Source organism: Equus quagga, chromosome 8 (assembly GCF_021613505.1).
Source record: "Equus quagga isolate Etosha38 chromosome 8, UCLA_HA_Equagga_1.0, whole genome shotgun sequence".
Taxonomy (NCBI): domain Eukaryota; kingdom Metazoa; phylum Chordata; class Mammalia; order Perissodactyla; family Equidae; genus Equus; species Equus quagga.
Window position 1 is genome coordinate 129,422,989 of NC_060274.1, and position 18,876 is coordinate 129,441,864.

Here is an 18,876-nt window from a genome sequence, read left to right on the forward strand (position 1 = left end):
AGTCGCAGAGGAGGTGTTTTCAGCTGCAGCAGCGAGGGAGGTGGCCAATGCTGTCAAGTGCGACAAACACAGGAGGCTTGGAAGATGAGTGAGTGGGTGGTGGGAGACAGAAGTTCACTTGGGACACGTTGCCGTTCATTGGGAGGTGGGCAGGAGGTAGCTGGACTCCCCACAAATGTAGACCTTAATTGCACACTTAATTCAACAAAATTGAGTAACTTGGGACAGCTTCACAGGGAACTGAGAAGCACCTGGGTTTAAAGAGCTGAGGCTACAATTCTCTCTCATCAGCCTTGTTCTTTTCTATGCTACAATATTTAAAGAAAATAGTGTTGTACAATTATTACTACTCAAGTATTTTTTTCTTAAATTACCAAATATTTGCAGGATTAAGACATGTTGCTTACCTTTTCCTGATGAGACTGTAAACTCCTACCTAGGGAGCTAGGATACTCATTATTTCTTCCACATTTCCTCTCAAGGCCTAGCACCCACACAGATAAAACCACACCTTTTGTGATCTATCAGGTAGTAGGGAAATGTAATTTTAATTATTCTACATGGAGAAGCAGTCGTGGAACTATTTGGATGGACTATACACACCTTCCTGACCGGCACTCGCACTTCCTGCCATCCTTGTCTGTTAACAAAGGGAGACGGCACAGCCGGCCCTTGCCTCTCCTCGAGCACGACCACCTCCAGCTGGTCACCGAGCACGCGAAACATGCCTAGTGCAAGCAAGGAGTGGAATTTTCAATCTTATTTAACATTAACTTAAAGACTGACCCCAATGCAGTCACTGGAACACACTAACGCTTAGAATAATGGGTATGCCAATCTACCTTTTAAACTGTAAGCGGCATGAAATCTCAATACAGATAAAACATTTCCAAGGAAAATTTATTGTCAGAATTGAGATGTGCTCCCAGTGTAAAACACACAGTGGATTTTAAACACTTAGCACCAAAACAAAAAGTAAAGCTATCTCAATAATTTTTAAAAATATTACTTGTAGCTAAAACAGTATTTTCAATATATTGTGTTAAATAAGTATAAAAATTAATTTTTAAACACTTTTTTACTGTGGTTACTAGACATTTTAAAATTACATGCGTGGTTCATGTCATATTCTATTAAACAAGCCTCAGCCAGACAAAACGAGGTGTATGCGAAGAAGAGACTTCTTTTTCTCATGAGAAATAATTTTTCTACTCTAATCAACTTCTCTAAGAAGCATTTACTTGAAATCTTTATTCTTACATGTTCGTATCTAACTTCCTCTGAGCCACCAAATCAGTGCTTAGCAGCTGTGCAGGCCAGTTGGCTGTAGACAGCTCCTGGAGTTCTTAAGGATTATTTCTTGGCAGCTTTTGGAAAAAAACACTACTTGAAAGGTTAATCAAATCAGTCATACTTGCGTGTTGGTTAAACAAACGCCCCGTCTCCACTGAAGACTGAGCAGACGCATCACACTCCCCCCAGAAGGCCAGCTGATTCCATCGTCTTCACTTTCCGTCAAGGTGTAAGCAGCAGGGCACTATTCTGAATACTTTGCAATCAAAACTTTGTTCCAACTTAGGAACTCTTCTGCACTTCTAGGGGATTTTACAGAATCCAAGATATTTCATAGCAATGCTAATTCACCTGTGGTACATGAGGGGAAAAGGTCAGTTTCGCAGATAATTCTCTCTGAGTTTGCTTAGGTACAGAAGTATGACTTAGAAGCAGACACATCTGAGGGACAGTTTGCTGAAAACACAAGTAAGTGCCAGCATGTAGTACATCTGAAAAAAATTGTTGTTAGGACGTATTTCAAAGAGCTTAACAGATAAATGTTTCCCGTAGACAATAAATAATATAAATCAGTCGTGTTGATAAGACTGAAGGTGTTCTCACATGGCAATCAGATGGATCACTGTGAAAACCACAGGTCAAGGTCACATAGGGGATGGATAATGTGGAACATTCTGATCCTTTCTTTAAAACTGTGAAATTGTGTGATTTTCTTTCCATTTGTAGAAATAGCTCCAGTCGTCCTGTCCCTGCAGAGTTGGGAGAAACACATAAGTACTGCTGTCTTGACTGTGTGAGCAACACCCAAGGCCTATGTGAACGGTGAGAGTTCCCACGACGGCGAACGCACTCTGTGTTAATGTTTTCAATACACCTGCTCCACCTAAGCTGTGTTCCAGATATAGTGGTAGAGACTCTGCAATTAAAAAATAAGCTCTCGAGTAGATCACAAATATTTCTGGGAAGACATTTCAGAAATTGTTATGGAAATAAACTCAGTGTTCCAGGAACATACCTGATGAGCACAGTGATGTGGGACCAGATCCGAAGGTCTGTGACAGTACTGATCACAAACATACTAAATACACTGACATTAATACAGCAATTATGTTATTACATTAAATGTATTAGCATATTCGTAGTCATTAATACATCAGTGGTTATTGCCCTGATAAGACAGTGGTCTTCAATTACTCTTTTGTACCTACAACTCAACAGGAAGAGCATTAGAACCAGATCTGGAACAGAGCAGGATGGATACAGGTTTTGTGCTATTAATGGTTCTGACCGGTTGGTGCCGTGTTGTAGTGATTGCTAAATATTTTGAATACACCTCTGCCCGGGGGTTTATTTATTACATTGATAGAGAATGGCTGCCTTCTAGAAATTATTTCTTTAGGAGAAAATTTACTAGAAAATATTTTGCCTTGAAATTACTTAAAATGTGATCCAGTCTGATGCAAATCATATAAATTATGCAAAATACATGGAATAACAAAGGATCACTCAATTCTAAGTTCAAAAGTACATTTATTTAAAATGTAGGCAAGATATCAATATAAAAGAAAAGAGTATAAGAAATAAAAATAAAGTACAAAACATTTCAAATCTTTAACATCCATAATTTAGAGATAGCAAGGTCTTTATTTACACCATTTTATTTGTAGCTGAAGTTCCGTCACCAGTGTTGTGAAAACATTTAAAAACCTGGCAAATGAATCATAAAACCTAATGTGGGCTCTTAAAGTCATATAATACAAAACATAATTTATGTTTCCTCAGAATAAAATTACACATCTTAATAAGATGCAGTATATTTATTATATTTGTTTTCCTGCTTTAAAACGCTTGTCACCTACGGAAGCAGCTGGAAAACAAGGGCGTGTGAGGGAGCACTGGCCGCTCCGTCCAGCAGCTGGCGCTCCGGGACTCCAGTCACACGGCAGTGCAGACGCGTCAGTTAAATTTATATGTAGGCTTGTTGAGGAAAACTGCATCCAAAGACCCCACAGCGCAACACCATCCGACACGGAGGCCCAGACTGAGTAAGAGTGTGGCAGCATGTTTCCACCCACTGAAAGCAGAAGGTCAGGCTGCACGTCCGAGCCCCAGGCTCCCGCAGCCGAGAACCGACTCTCGCAGTGGGCCTGGCACGAGCGCTGGTCTCAGTTACCAGTGATGCACCACGCAGCCAAAGCTGAGACCCCGTCACAGCTGACTCTTCTTTCCGCTACCACAACCAAGCTGTGCCCCACAGCAGATGCTCCCTAAAGCCCCCACCAGCAGCTGACCCCGACCTGTATCTGCAGGTGCCCCTGCCAACCCCTGCGACTCTGAACCACCCAGCTGGAGCAAAACGAACGAGGCTACCTGCAGACTACAGAAACGAAGAAAGGCCCCTGCGATGACACCCCCAAATCAGCCAAATGACTTTTAAAGCAACTCTTCCTTCTGAGAGTAAGAGTAGTACAGAAAAGGCATGACAAATATAAATATGAATGGTAGGAAAAAATCTGGGACGATGTCAAAGTACGTATCGTACAAAAATAGGATGCTTATGGCCTATCTGCACAATCTGGTGGGTCCTTACCATCTGCAGCACTAGCTCTGGCAATAACTTCCTAACATATGGAGATATGGAACATACACCGTTCCGATATTAACGATGAGAGGGTTTCCGCACTAAGCATCTTTCAAAAAGGATATGATTCATAGTCCAGTGTTTGTGTAAGCACTCCAGTTAGAACAAACTCTGCATTATGAACATCTGAAAGGAATGAAAACAACAGCTGTTCAGATAAAGGCAGTGCTGCGCGTGCGTACACACTCCAACACAGCAAGAGCAGGAAGCATACCTACGCCTCGGGCGAAATACTCTCGACACAAGTGAAGGTCATTTTCGCAGGATATTAAGATGATTTCTGACAAACTCTAGGGAAAAGAGAACGAGGGCACCGGTTACTGACAGTGAGTCTCCCAGAGAGAGTGACGCGCTCAACAGCTTGTTCTACTTCCGTCCACCTTGTTTTGCTTGTGCTCCATAAGCTTCCGGAAAGACGGCTGTTTGGACAGCACTTTTCCTCCTGCACATTCCACAATCGCTTTCATCGTTGACAGACTCGGGCAGATTCCAGGTGTGATGTAAAAATATTTCGCCTAAAAATAAAAGGAAAATGTGTACACTGTGTTTTCAAATTGTTTTTAATTTTTAAAGTACCTAATTTTTCATAAATTCTATCTTAAGATTTTTGACAAAATGTCTAATTTCACAAAGTTATGAAGGCACTAGCCCCCACTAGTTCCCCAACCTAAAGAGGCCTGGGGGAATCCAGGACGGAAATTCAGAAATAATCTAAGCACTTTCCTATGTTAGGGCTGGGCTATGATTACTACACGTAACTAGAACTTACGCTCCTCACAGATGTGAAGGACTTTGTGATACAAGCAAAAGTGATATAAACGTTTTCATAAGTTCCATAAAATTCTAAACTAGCATGATATCATCCACATTTATGTGTCAAGCAACAGACTGGCAGAGCGCCTGTGTTCCTTTTCTTTTGTACTCAGAGTAGTAAATGATTTTGATGGCTAAGATCTAGTTTTCTAATACCCTTGCTCCTAAGTATACCACAAAATACTATTTTGTTTTAAACTGCTCATAGAAAAAAAAAGAAAATCAAACATTTAGAAAAATCGGACTATTTTAGGTAAAATATATCTTAACTCAGCATTGTAAATCATTTCTGATTAAGTTGGCTCCTTAAGAAGTGTAAAAGACAGGTTATTAATTTACTTAGCCATTCTTTGATGCAGAAACAAATTTCCAAACTGTTCTAAGGATCCTACCTAACAAATACTTAAATACGTTAGTCCTGTATTATTTAGATACCCATTCAATTAATATTTTTCCAAGAATGTTCTCCATTCTCCAGCTGAATACATATTTAATAAGAATAGTATTAAGTAATGTAAGATTTGTCAAAAGCAGAAAAATCAACTTAAATGCCTCTTACCAAGTAAGTTATTCGTCAACATACTCTTGGAACATTCAAGTATTTTATAATGTCTATCTCTAACAGATCTATTATTTAACTCTCAATCCATTCTTTTAAATTATAATGAAGAACAGGATTCTGGAGGAACAAGTGGATTTCCCAGGGAAGACTCCAGTAACACATCCAAGAAGAAGCGGGAGGCCAGGGTGAACCAGCTCCTCTGTGTGTGTGCCTCCCCTGAGTCACTGTCACCTTCCACTGTGCAATCTGTGATGCCTACGTGGACTTATCTGACTTTCCCTCCAAGGTGTACCTTAAAGAGTGGAGAAACATGTGCCCTTTTTAAGGACTCTTCCAAACTGAAGGAGAAAAGCACCTCGGCCTCGGCGTCCCGGAGAAGGTAGTTCTGCTCGTCTGGAAAAGACAACAGCACACACTCCGAAAAGGGCAATCCACCCCGAACTCTCCCAGTAGCCAGGGACACGTTATTCACAGCTCACAGTGACCTGTGAAACCTCTGAATACTTAAGTCTCACCTACTGTATTTCACTTACTTTCCCACTGAAAACAGCCAGACCAAGGAAAGACAGGCAGACATTCTTTCTCCTAGATCAGTATTTCTTAACCTTTTGAGGTCATAAACTTTGAAAAAAATGTACTGAGGGGCCGGCTCAGTGGCACAGTGGTTAAGTCTGCACACTCTACTTCACTGGCCCAGGGTTCGCAGGTTTGGATCCCGGGCGTGGACCTATGCACCACTCATCAGCCAGGCTGTGGCACCATCCCACATGCAAAATAGAGGAAGACTGGCACAGATGTTAGCTCAGGGACAATCTTCCTCACCAAATAAAACACAAAAAACAAAAAAACCGAACTGTACTAAAAGCTATGGACTCTCTTTTATCATGGCACCTCCCCTACAGACCCCTCAACCATAACTTCACACTCTCCCTGAGCCCACAGATCCAGGTTAAGAACTCCAGTGCTACTTGAAGGTAACATGTGAAACCATAAAACCCCTAGAAGAAAACAAAGGCAGTTCACTCTGTGACACGGGTCTCAGCAGCATCTTTTCAAATACCATGTCTATTCGGGTATGGGAAACAAAAGAAAAAATTAACAAATGGGACTTCATCAGACTAAAGAGCTTCTGCAAAGCAAAGGAAACCAGGAACAAAATGAAAAGACAACCAACTGGGAGAAAATATTTGCAAATCATATATCCAACAAAGGGTTAATCTCCAAAATATACAAAGAACTCATACAACTCAACAACAAAAAAACAAACAACCTGATCAAAAAACGGGCAGAGGATCTGAACAGATTTTTCCAAAGAAGATATACGTATGGTCAACAGGCACATGAAAAGATGTGCAACATCACTAATCATTAAGAAAATGCAAATTAAAACTACAATGAGATATCTACTTACACCCATTAGAATGGCTATAATCATCAAGACAAAAAATAACAAATGTTGGAGAGGATGTGGAGAAAAGGGAACCCTCATGCTGCTGGTGGGAGTGCAAACTGGTGCAGCCACTATGGAAAACAGTATAGAGATTTCTCAAAAAATTAAAAATAGAAATACCATACAATCCAGCTATCCCACCACTGGGTATTTATCCAAAGAACTTGAAATCAACAATTCAAAGAGACTTATGCACCCCTATGATCACTGCAGTGTTATTTACAATAGCCAAGACGTCGAAGCAACCCAAGTGCCCAAGGACTGATGAATGGATAAAGAAGATGTGGTATATATACAATGGAATACTACTCAGCCATAAAAAAAAGACAAAATCATCCCATTCGCAACAGCATGGATGGAACTTGAGGGTATTACGTTAAGTGAAATAAGCCAGACAAAGACAAACACCGCATGATTTCACTCATACGTGGAAGACAGACAAACACATGGACAAAGAGAACAGATCAGTGGTTACCAGAGGGGAAAGGGGTTGCGGGGGGTGGGTGAAAGGGGTAAAGGGGCACAGGTATATGGTGACGCATAAAAATCAGACTGCTGGTGGTGAGCATGATGCAGTATATACAGAAACTGACAAATAATAACGTACACCTGAAATTTCACCATGTTATAAACCATCATGACCTCAATAAAAACAAAAAAGAACGGTCTAGTCCTAGAGTGTCAAGCTTAGAACTATCCTCACACCCAGCTTGCATATGTAACCACCACAGTGAACTGAGGGGCATTAGACTCAATTAGCTGATTATCAATTAGCTAGATTTCACAGATTGACCAAAAACATATTCCTTTTAAGTATATTAAAGTGTACAGCAATTTACAAAAGACAGTTTCAGCAAATTTTGAAGACTTTTGAGAATTTTTAATTGACTGGTTTTCAGAGTTTTCACAGTAACATTTTAAGAAATACCCAATTTGTCAAAAGTTCAAGATCACAAAATCTTAAAATCGTTTAATCTTATGAATATGTCTGATGTTCAGAATAGCATTTCTTCTTCATTTCATAGTAATAACCAAAGAGCACACCCCAGAGGCTCAAATCTGATAAAACATTCATCAAAAGCATGGAACAGGGAAGTGTTTAGAGCAGGGCTGGGAAATGGGCCAACCAGATGACGCGTCCTGTAGGACTTGGGGCCACAAATTGTTTCTGTTGCATATCCTCCTCCTCCTTCTTTGAAAACAATGCTTTAAAAATGTGCAAACCATTCTCGGCTCATGGGCCACAGTCTGCTATGAAACTAGAAATCAACTACAAGAAAAAAGCAGAGAAAGGTGCAAAAATGTGGAGACTAAACAACACGCTTTTGAACAAACAATGGGTCATTGAAGAAATTAAAGAAGAAATCAAATATTATCTAGAGACAAATGAAAATGAGAACACGACATACCAAATCATCTGGGATGCAGCAAAAGCAGTCCTAAGAGGGAAATTCATCACAATACAGGCTCACCTCACTAAACAAGAAAAAGCTCACATAAGCAACCTCAAACAACACCTAACAGAACTAGAAAAAGAAGAACAAACAAAGCCCAGAGTCAGCAGAAGAAGGGAAATAATAAAAATAAGAGCAGAAATAAACAATATTGAAACAAAAAAGACAATAGAAAGGATCAATGAAACAAAGAGTTGGTTCTTCGAAAAAATTAACAAAATCGACAAACCTTTAGCCAGACTCACCAAGAAAAGAAGAGAGAAATTGCAAATAAATAAAATTAGGAATGAGAGAGGAGAAATCACAACAGATACCAATGAAATACAAGGGATCATAAGAGAATACTATGAAAAACTATATGCCAACAAATCTTACAACCTAGAAGAAATGGACAAATTCCTAGACTCCTACAACCTCCCCAAACTGAATCAGGAAGAAATGGAGAATCTGAATAGGCCAATCACAAGTAAAGAAATAGAAACAGTGATCAAAAACCTCCCCAGAAATAAGAGTCCAGGACCAGACGGCTTCTCTGGAGAATTCTACCAAGCATTCAAAGAAGACTTAATACCTATCCTTCTCAAACTATTCCAGAAAACTGAGGAAGATGGAGTACTCCCTAACACATTCTATGAAGCCAACATCACTCTGATCCCCAAACCTGACAAGGACAATACAAAGAAGGAGAACTACAGGCCAATATCACTGATGAACATAGATGCAAAAATCCTCAACAAAATTCTGGCAAACTGAATACAGCAATACATCAAAAAGATTATACACCATGATCAAGTGGGATTTATACCAGGGACACAGGGATGGTTCAACATCCGCAAGTCAATCAACGTGATACACTACATCAACAAAATGAAAAACAAAAACCACATGATCATCTCAATAGATGCAGAGAAAGCATTTGACGAGATCCAACACCCATTTATGATAAAAACCCTCAATAAAATGGGTATAGAAGGAAAGTACCTCAACATAATAAAGGCCATATATGACAGACCCACAGCCAACATCATACTCAATGGACAAAAACTGAAAGCCATCCCTCTGAGGACAGGAACAAGACAAGGGTGCCCACTTTCACCACTCCTATTCAACATAGTACTGGAGGTGTTGGCCAGAGCAATTCGGCAGGAAAAAGAAATGAAAGGAATCCAAATAGGTAATGAAGAAGTAAAACTCTCGCTGTTTGCAGACGACATACTCTTACATATAGAAAACCCCAAAGAATCCATAGAAAAACTATTAGAAATAATCAACAACTACAGCAAAGTAGCAGGGTATAAAATCAACATACATAAATCAGTAGCATTTCTATACACTAACAATGAACTAACAGAAAAAGAACTCAAGAACTCAATCCCATTCACAATCGCAACGAAAAGAATAAAATACCTTGGGATAAACTTAACCAAGGAAGTGAAGGATCTATACGATGAAAACTACAAGACTTTCTTGAAAGAAACTGACGACGACATAAAGAGATGGAAAGACATTTCCATGCACATGGATTGGAAGAATAAACATAGTTAAAATGTCCATACTACCTAAAGCAATCTACAGATTCAATGCTATCCCAATCAGAATCCCAAGAACATTCTTCACAGAAATTGAACAAAGAATCCTAAAATTCATATGGGGCAACAAAAGACCGCGAATTGCTAAAGCAATCCTGAGCAAGAAAAACAAAGCTGGCGGAATCACAATCCCCGATTTCAAAACATACTACAAAGCTACAGTGATCAAAACAGCATGGTACTGGTACAAAAACAGGTCCACAGATCAATGGAACAGAATTGAAAGCCCAGAGATAAAACCACACATCTATGGACAGCTAATCTTCAACAAAGGAGCAGAGGGCCTACAATGGAGAAAAGAAAGTCTCTTCAACAAATGGTGCTGGGAAAACTGGACAGCCACATGCAAAAGATTGAAAATCGACCATTCTTTTTCACCACACACCAAAATAAACTCAAAATGGATCAAAGACCTAAAGATTAGGCCTGAAACAATAAGTCTTCTAGAAGAGAATATAGGCAGTACACTCTTCGACATCAGTTTCAAAAGAATCTTTTTGGACACTATATCTCCTCAGTTGAGGGAAACAATAGAAAGAATAAACAAATGGGACTTCATCAGACTAAAGAGCTTCTTTAAGGCAAGGGAAAAGAGGATTGAAACAAAAAAACAGCTCACTAATTGGGAAAAAATATTTACAAGCCACTTATCCGACAAAGGGTTAATCTCCATAATATACAAAGAACTCACATGGCTTAACAACAAAAAAACAACCCGATCAAAAAATGGGCAGAGGACATGAACAGACATTTCTCAAAAGAAGATATAAATATGGCCAATAGACACATGAAAAGATGTTCATCATCGCTAATCATCAGGGAAATGCAAATCAAAACTACACTAAGATATCACCTTACACCCGTTAGATTGGCAAAAACATCCAAAACCAAGAGCGACAAATGTTGGAGAGGTTGTGGAGAAAAAGGAACCCTCATACACTGTTGGTGGGAATGCAAACTGGTACAGCCACTATGGAAAACAGTATGGAGATTTCTCAAAAAGTTAAAAATAGAAATACCCTATGACCCAGCCATCCCATTACTGGGTATCTATCCTAAGAACCTGAAATCAGAAATCCCAAGAGTCCCATGCACCCCTATGTTCATCGAAGCATTATTTACAATAGCCAAGATGTGGAACCAACCTACATGCCCATAAACTGATGATTGGATAAAGAAGATGTGGTATATATACACAATGGAATACTACTCAGCCATAAAAAAAGACAAAGTTGGCCCATTCGCAGCAACGTGGATGGACCTCGAGGGTATTATGTTAAGCGAAATAAGCCAGTCAGAGAAAGACGAACTCTATATGACTCCACTCATAGGTGGAAGTTAATATATTGACAAGGAGATCTGATCGGTGGTTACCAGGGAAAAGGGGGGGTGGGGGGAGGGCACAAAGGGGGAAGTGGTGTACCCACAACATGACTAACAATAATGTACAACTGAAATCTCACAAGGTTGTAATCTATCATAACATTAATAAAAAAAAAAAATGTGCAAACCATTCTCGGCTCATGGGCCACAGTCTGCTGACCCTTGAACAAGAGCAATCATACCACTAAAGAAGTACTTAAATTTGATTAAAAATTGCTAGAAATAGAAAATCGATCTACCAGCCAATCAGCAGATAAATGAGGCTGTTATACTGTTTTGGATGGAAGAAAAGAATGTCTAAAAATTGGAGGAATAAAAAAATGACAAATTAAAAAATGAACAAAAAAGTACTATCACACATGAAGTGATATATTTGAAATCTTAAGTTTCTAGGGCAAAAACTAAGGCGGCTATGCCTTGTAAAGAAGTGGTGAGGGATTACCAAGAAGTAGCTAATGTTTGTGATAGAGAAAATGACACCAAAGAATAACAGAGAGTAGCTAAAACATTCCTGGCATAGATGAGAATGACATTTTGTTCTTTAAAAGGAGGCACAAAGTTACATTAAGTCAGTAGGAGTCTGTAGAAAGAGTCAACCCGAAAATTAAACTTTTCACAGCAGCATAAAGGACATCAGTATTCCAGAAAGTGATTATCTCTAAAATTGGTGTCTCAAACTATATAAACTAAATATAAATAAAAAATCCCAAAAATATCTCCTACCACTTCTTGAACAATCAGCTCTAAAGCTATGAGGTCCACAGAAGGGTGTGAGAACCCCAGCAGAGTGAGCGGGGCATTCCTCCTAAGGATGGCCCAGACGGGGAGGCAGAGCCAGGCAGAGAGGATGTGCTGCGTGGGAGGGCAGTGTGGCTAAGACGGGAGACTGGTTATATACGGTAGAACTAATCAAATGAGTAAATATATTTAGGATCCTGGAAGCCAGGTTTCTCACTACTGGAGAAGGAATTTACAAACACGGGAATGGAGACAAGGAGAATGAACCCTGTGTTTTGGATTGGAATTGGAAAGATACAAGAAATAAACATGGACATAAATATTCACTAAGAGAGCTTAGGAATTGCAAAACCCCAATAATAATGAGCACCCTAGCACCCAGATCTTGGTTTCTAAACACCATTCCCTACTAAAAGGAACCAGGAATCCCTGGGAAAACGGCTGACTCCAGACCCAGGGCAGAAAAGCAGAAGATGAGCCTAGAACATTCTTGTGCCAAAAGCTCAGGAAGCACTTAAAACTCATGGGACAGGGGCCGGCCCAGTGGTGTAGTGATTAAGTTCGCACACTGCTTCAGCAGTCCAGGGTTCATGGGTTCAGATCCCAGGCATGGACCTACACACCACTCATCAAGCCATGCTGAGGTGGTGTCCCACATACAAAACCGAGGAAGATAAGCACAGATGTTTGCTCAGGGCCAATCTTCCTCACCAAAACAAACAAACAAAAAACTGATGGGATATGTTGAAAATGACACAGAAGCCAGCTTAAATGGCTCTCACTGGTCAAACTGGGGACAATCTGAGCATCAATAATGACAGTAATGGTAACCCTCTGAATAAAATAAAAAAGGGGTTCCTATGAGGAAATAAATGAATAAATCCATACTTTGGTAAGGAACAGTAATATCTGCATAGTTTTAGTACTTCACCATAAACCACCTACTATCAGCAAAGAAAAGAATAACTGCTCAGCGGAGCAAGCTAGCGAAATCACCTTACTCAAGGAACCATGGTGACAACAGCAGTAACACGACAATCAAAATCGTGCGAGGGGCCGGCCAAGTGATTAAGTTCGTGCGCTCCACTTCAGCGGCCCAGTGTTTCATTGGTTCGCATCCTGGGCGTGGGCAGGGCACTGCTCATCAGGCCACGCTGAGGCGGCATCCCACATGCCACAACTAGAAAGACCCACAACTAAAATATACAACTACATACTTGGGAGATTTGGGGAGAAAAAGCAGAAAGAAAAAAAAAGAAGATTGGCAACAGCTGTTAGCTCAGGCGCCAATCTTTAAAAAAAATTAAAAAATAAAAAAACCATGCGACACCTAGCAGGATGCACTGAGAGGGCCGAGCACTGACTGACAGTCCTGCCAAAGATGGGATCTGACTCAAACAGGGGCAAACAGCACACACCCAGACTGAGAAACATTCTATAAAATTACCAACCCGAAATCTTCCAAAGGAACAAGGAAAGGCTGTGGAGCTATTCCTGACTGAAGGAGACTAAACGCAATGTAGGATTCTGAACTAGATCCTTTTCCTATTGACAGACACTATCGGGACAACTGGACAAATCTGAATGGGGTCTGAGGATGCTAACGGCCATGGATCCACACTAACTCCTGGCTTTGAGAGCTGTATTCTAGCCATCCAGGAGAAAGTCCTTGTTGTAGGAAACACACATTACGGTGTTGAGGAACAATGGTACATCATTTTGGCAACATACTCTCTTAATGGTTCAAGAAAAAGAAGAAACTTGTACTATACTGTAACTGTTTGGTAAGTTGGTGATTGTTTCCAAAAAAGAAAAGAATGAAAAAAAAATTTTTAATTCAAAACCAAATAGGTTTAAAAAAATCCATGAAATGCTAAAAGATCGCTTAAAGTGAGATATGACTCAGAAAGCAAAATTTCAGCTCCTAATTGCAGAAATAATAACCTCAGGTCAGTATTCTTCTTGAGAAATTTCAAAAACAATCTGAAAACGTAAACTTTTAGCAAAACAAAATGTCTTTAAATATGTACTAAAAACAAAGCAGTAGGGGCCAGCGCCATGGCAGAGTGGTTAAAGTTCTGCGTGCTCTGCTTTGGCAGTCCAGGTTCATGGGTTTGGATCCTGGGTGTGGACTTGCTCTGCTCATCAGCCGTGCTGTGGAGGCATCCCACATACAAACAGTAGAGGAGGATGGCACAGACGGTGGCTTGGGGCTAATCTTCCTCAAGTGAAAAAAAGAGGAGGACTGGCAATGGATGTTGGCTCGGGGTGAACCTTCCTCACCAAAAAAAATAAAAATAATAATAAATAAATACATAAATAAATCATTAATGGATATCAACAAACTGGTTCTAAAGTTCGTGTGTAGAGGTAAAAGACTCAGAACAGCCAACTCAATAGTGAAGGAGAACAAAGTTGGAAGACATGCTACTCAACTTCAAGACTACTATACAGCTCTAGGAATCAAGACAGTGTGGTATTGGTGAGAGAACAGACAAACAGATCAACAGATCAGAGAGCCCAGAAAAAGATCCACATACATATAGTCAACTAACCTTTGACAAAGGAGCAAAGGCAATGCAATGGAGCAAAGACAGCCTTTTTAACAACTGGGTATCCACATGCAAAGAAATGAATCTAGACACAGACCTTACACCTTCACAAAAATTAACTTAAAATGGATCACAGACCTAAATGTAAAATGTAAAACTACAGAACTCCTAGAAGCTAACGTAGCGGAAAACCTAGACGTCCTTGGCTTTGGTGACGACTGTTAAGACAACACCAAAGGCACGATCCATGAAAGAAATGACTGATAAGCTGGACTGGATTAAGATTGAAAACTTCTGCTCTGTGAAAGACAATGTCAGGAGAAGAAGACGACAAGCCACAGACCGGGAGAAAGATTTGCAAAAGACACATCTGCTAAAGGACTGTTATAAAAAATACACAAAGAACGCTTGAAACTCAACGGTAAGAAAACAACCCAACTAAAAAATGGGCAGAAGATCTGAACAGACAAGTCACCAAAGAAGACACACAGATGGCAAGATGAGAAGATGCTTAACACTGTATGTCATAGGGGAAATGTAAATTAAAACAAACATGAGACACACTACACTACTATTAAAATGGTCAGAATACTGACAACACTGAAGACTGCCAAGGATGGGGAGCAACAGGAACTCTCGTTCACTGCTGGTGGGAACGCAAAATGGTGTGGCCACTTTGGAAGAAAGCTTGACGGTTTCTTACAAAACTAAACATTCTCTTACCATATGAGCCAGAAATCACACTGCTTGATATTCACCCAAAGGACCTGAAAATTTATATCCATACAAAAGCTTACATAACAGACAGTTATCACAGCTTTATTCCTAATCGCCAAAACTTGGAAGCAACCCAATGTCCTTCAGTAGATGAATGGATAAATCAATCGTGGTCCATCTGGACAATGTAATATTATTCAGTGCCAAAAAGAAATGAGCTATCGAGCTATGAAAAGAGATGAAGGAAATTTAAATACATATTCCTAAGTGAAAGAAGCCAATCAGAAAAGACTACATCCTGTGTGATTTCAACTATATGATATTCTGGGAAAGGCAATTATTATAAACTGGAGAAACTCTTTAAGGAATCCTGAAATTTGAGGGATCAAATATGAAATATGTTTGAATATTTAATATTGCTTAGAATATCACCAACCCCCTTATAACCCTCAGAAGTCAACACAGCAATCATTAATAATGTCATAAAGAAATGAAAGTCAGTCAACCAAAACTTCCCATTAAATATGAATAATAGATAAAAGAATCATTTTCACCAACTGGTCAGCTGGATAAATTAAGTAACTCAAATTTCAATAGAAGAACAGACTGTCTCATTGTAAATTTTATAACTCTTCCACAAAATTGGGAGCTAATACTTATGTTTATGGTAATGTTTCTACAAGTTTTTTCTTCTGCTTGCATTGTTTTATATTTCACTAATTATCTTTTAAGAACAAAAAAACTTCAATTCCAAAGAAAATTTCTAAATACTACTTAATAATACTGTTGATCCTCGTTATTTGTGGATTTCCTATTCGTGAATCTGCCTACTCGCTACAATCATCTGCAACCCCACAGTCACAGTCTGTGGGGCTTTCAAGTCTTGTGGACGTGCACAGGACCGTGGACACTTGCAGGTGCCTACGTGCACGATCCCAGCTGGGAAACAAGGCGGAGCTGCCCTCATGTTTCAGCTCTCACACTGCGAACCAGGGCCCTTTCTGTGGGCCACGGTAGAGCCACTTTTCTCACATTTTTGTGCTTTTTGCTGGTGATTTTGCTATTTAAAATGGCTCCCAGCAGCATTGTGCAGAAGTGCTGTCTAGTATTCCTGAGAACAAGAGCTGTCATGTGCCTTAGGAGGAAAGTACGGGTTAGACGGGCTTCGTTCAGTATGAGTCCAGTGCTGGCCGTGAGTTCAGTGCTAATGAAGCAAGCACACATAGTAAATAAGGTGTCAAACAGAAACAGTTTTATTGATACACGTGAGGTTCTGTATTGATTAGCTGATGAAACGTGACCAGAGGCTCAGGAACCTAACCCTCTATTTCGGCTAGGAGCAACAGTTCAGTACCCACTAACTCAGTGTCTGTGGCAACTTTACAGAACACAGCTACCAGGAATAATGAAAATCAGCTGTTTTATTGTAGCTGAGGACTCGGTTTATTCAGCTTACTGATTTTCGTATATTCTCACGTTAGTGATTTATTCTTCCCTATGTTTCACTGAGATAGAGAATCATGGAATGCTATGCTTGGTTCTAGCTTAGCTATAAACACAAACGTAAGTATGCTTACTTTTCTGGATCTTAATTTCTCATCTGCAACATCAAGACTACACGAACTTTAAAATACATATAGTTTTTACTTACTTATTTACACTAAAGCCTGAGTTATGTTTAAACGCCAGCGGCCAAGAGAATGACATGGATGTGAAATATTTCAGTTTAACAACACTGAGTTAACACCGACTTGTCCCCATGATACATAAGGTTAGTTGAGTGGGTCAGAAGAGCGTGGTACCAGTGGGGACCAGGTGTGCCCCTGCTGGCCTTGCAGGTCCCACAACCATGTGTCCTGCTCTTATCTTTGGCAGCTGTACCATTCCTCTATTTAAGGGGTAGGGGGTGAGGGGGCACAACTGAGAAAGTGTGACGAGAACACAGAAATACAGGGCAGATTACTAGCAGAAAAGCCTAAGAGTGTGTGTACGCCAGGGCTGGTGATCAAAATTATTGTCCATGACATGGGGAGCAAGGCAGTTAGGTTTTAGTGCCACTGTGGTTGGGGCATATACACCAAAAATAAGAAACAACACTGAGACTGGGGTGAAGCTCGTCACCAGGACACACGCCTCGTCTGCTGCTCCACCCAGAGAGCAGGCCAGATGAGGACTGAGGATGCACCCGTGGGGTTATGGGTTCCTGCCCCACGGCGGGGACAGGATGACGGACTGGGAACACCTGCCCAGCAAGGCTAACAGTGCTGCTGCTTATGCTAACAAAGGTGCAAACCTATGTGGCTATAACAGCTTCTACAGAGAAAAAATCATTTGGAATTTATATTCATTCTCTGCTTAGCAAGGTTCTAAAAAACTTGTGGGGCCAGCCTGGTGGTGCAGGGGTTAAGTGTGCATGTTCCGCTTCTGCAGCACAGGGGTTCGCCAGTTCAGATCCCAAGTGTGGACATGGCACCACTTGGTACGCCATGCTGTGGTAGGCGTCCCACATACAAAGTAGAGGAAGATGGGCACGGATGTTAGCTCAGGGCCAGTCTTCCTCAGCAAAAAGAGGAGGATTGGCAGCGGATGTTAGCTCAGGGCTAATCTTCCTCAAAAAAAAACAAAAAAGAAAACAACTTGAGTACATTGATTAATCTAAGAAAAAACCTAGCCTTTCTATACCATCTCCAAGTGTGAGTGCCAGTGAAGACTCTGAATGACGGGAGACAGGCAGGGGGCAGACATCCGACCGTCCGGCGCAGTCTGGTATCCAGGACAGTCACCCACCTGTTCTCTCTCCTCTTCACACTTTGTGCATGGGAAATCATTCTACAGCCAGATTTCCAAACAACATGTACTAATCAGCGACACGCAGCTTACTTTTCCCCTAATATTATCCAAATTACCAAAACCTTTATACTTCACCGTAAAATGCAAAGGTATCAACCAAATGACTCACTGGGACATGGAATAAATTTATAAATTTAAATTGACAATTATCAAAGAGCTAAAAAATATACTAGATGTTTGTTAGGTGAAAATGGAGATAAATTCAAGAAAACAACGTTAACATTTATTTTGTCTTAAAAACTAAAGTACTGATGCTGCTACTTACCAATAAATTTCTGGCATTTGAAACACTCTTCCAGCCACTCTGGAGTCACTATGTGCTTCACCACAGAGATGGCCGTCAGGAACTTCACCGTGCGCGTCACCTTGCTGGCGATGAGGTGAGTGCATTTCTGCGCAGACTCAGCAACCTCGCCACCAAGAATGTAGAGCTTCTAGAGGGCACGAGCACAGATCAGGGATGAGAGCTAAGTCTACAGAGCCACACAACAGTATGGTACAGAGAATACTTGTCTAAGATTTATGAACAGAACTCTCGGCCATGGAAATAGTACAACTGGCAAAACGAAACCAAACCAAACCTACAACACTATAGGAGAAAAATGAAAAACTTATAAAATACTTTTTATAAATTTATAAAATACTTTTCCGTCATTAATCCCCCACTAATCAAGATTAAAATGCGAATTCTCCCTTGCACAATAACACATCCCTATGAGTAAATAAAACGCCCTGAGAACAATGCAGCTCATTTCATGGTAAGAAGTGAAGACGCCCGACTTCCTAAGCTGAAATGAGTGTAAATGAGGCATATTAACATACTGTCTCCGTTTT

At 40.3% G+C, this 18,876-nt stretch overlaps 1 protein-coding gene across 1 annotated transcript in view; it reads right to left on the reverse strand.

Moving 5' to 3' along the window:
* Positions 1-2,818: 2,818 nt before the first annotated feature.
* PAXIP1 (PAX interacting protein 1) overlaps positions 2,819-18,876 on the reverse strand; it is a 60,273-nt gene continuing 44,215 nt past the window's right edge. The window contains exons 16-21 of the mRNA XM_046670225.1: positions 18,308-18,476; positions 5,602-5,702; positions 4,315-4,449; positions 4,149-4,224; positions 4,000-4,060; positions 2,819-3,265 (exon numbers count right to left, since the gene is read on the reverse strand). Coding sequence (XP_046526181.1) covers positions 3,250-3,265; positions 4,000-4,060; positions 4,149-4,224; positions 4,315-4,449; positions 5,602-5,702; positions 18,308-18,476 — 558 coding nt within the window. The 3' untranslated portion in view covers positions 2,819-3,249. The remainder of the gene's footprint in view (positions 3,266-3,999; positions 4,061-4,148; positions 4,225-4,314; positions 4,450-5,601; positions 5,703-18,307; positions 18,477-18,876) is intronic.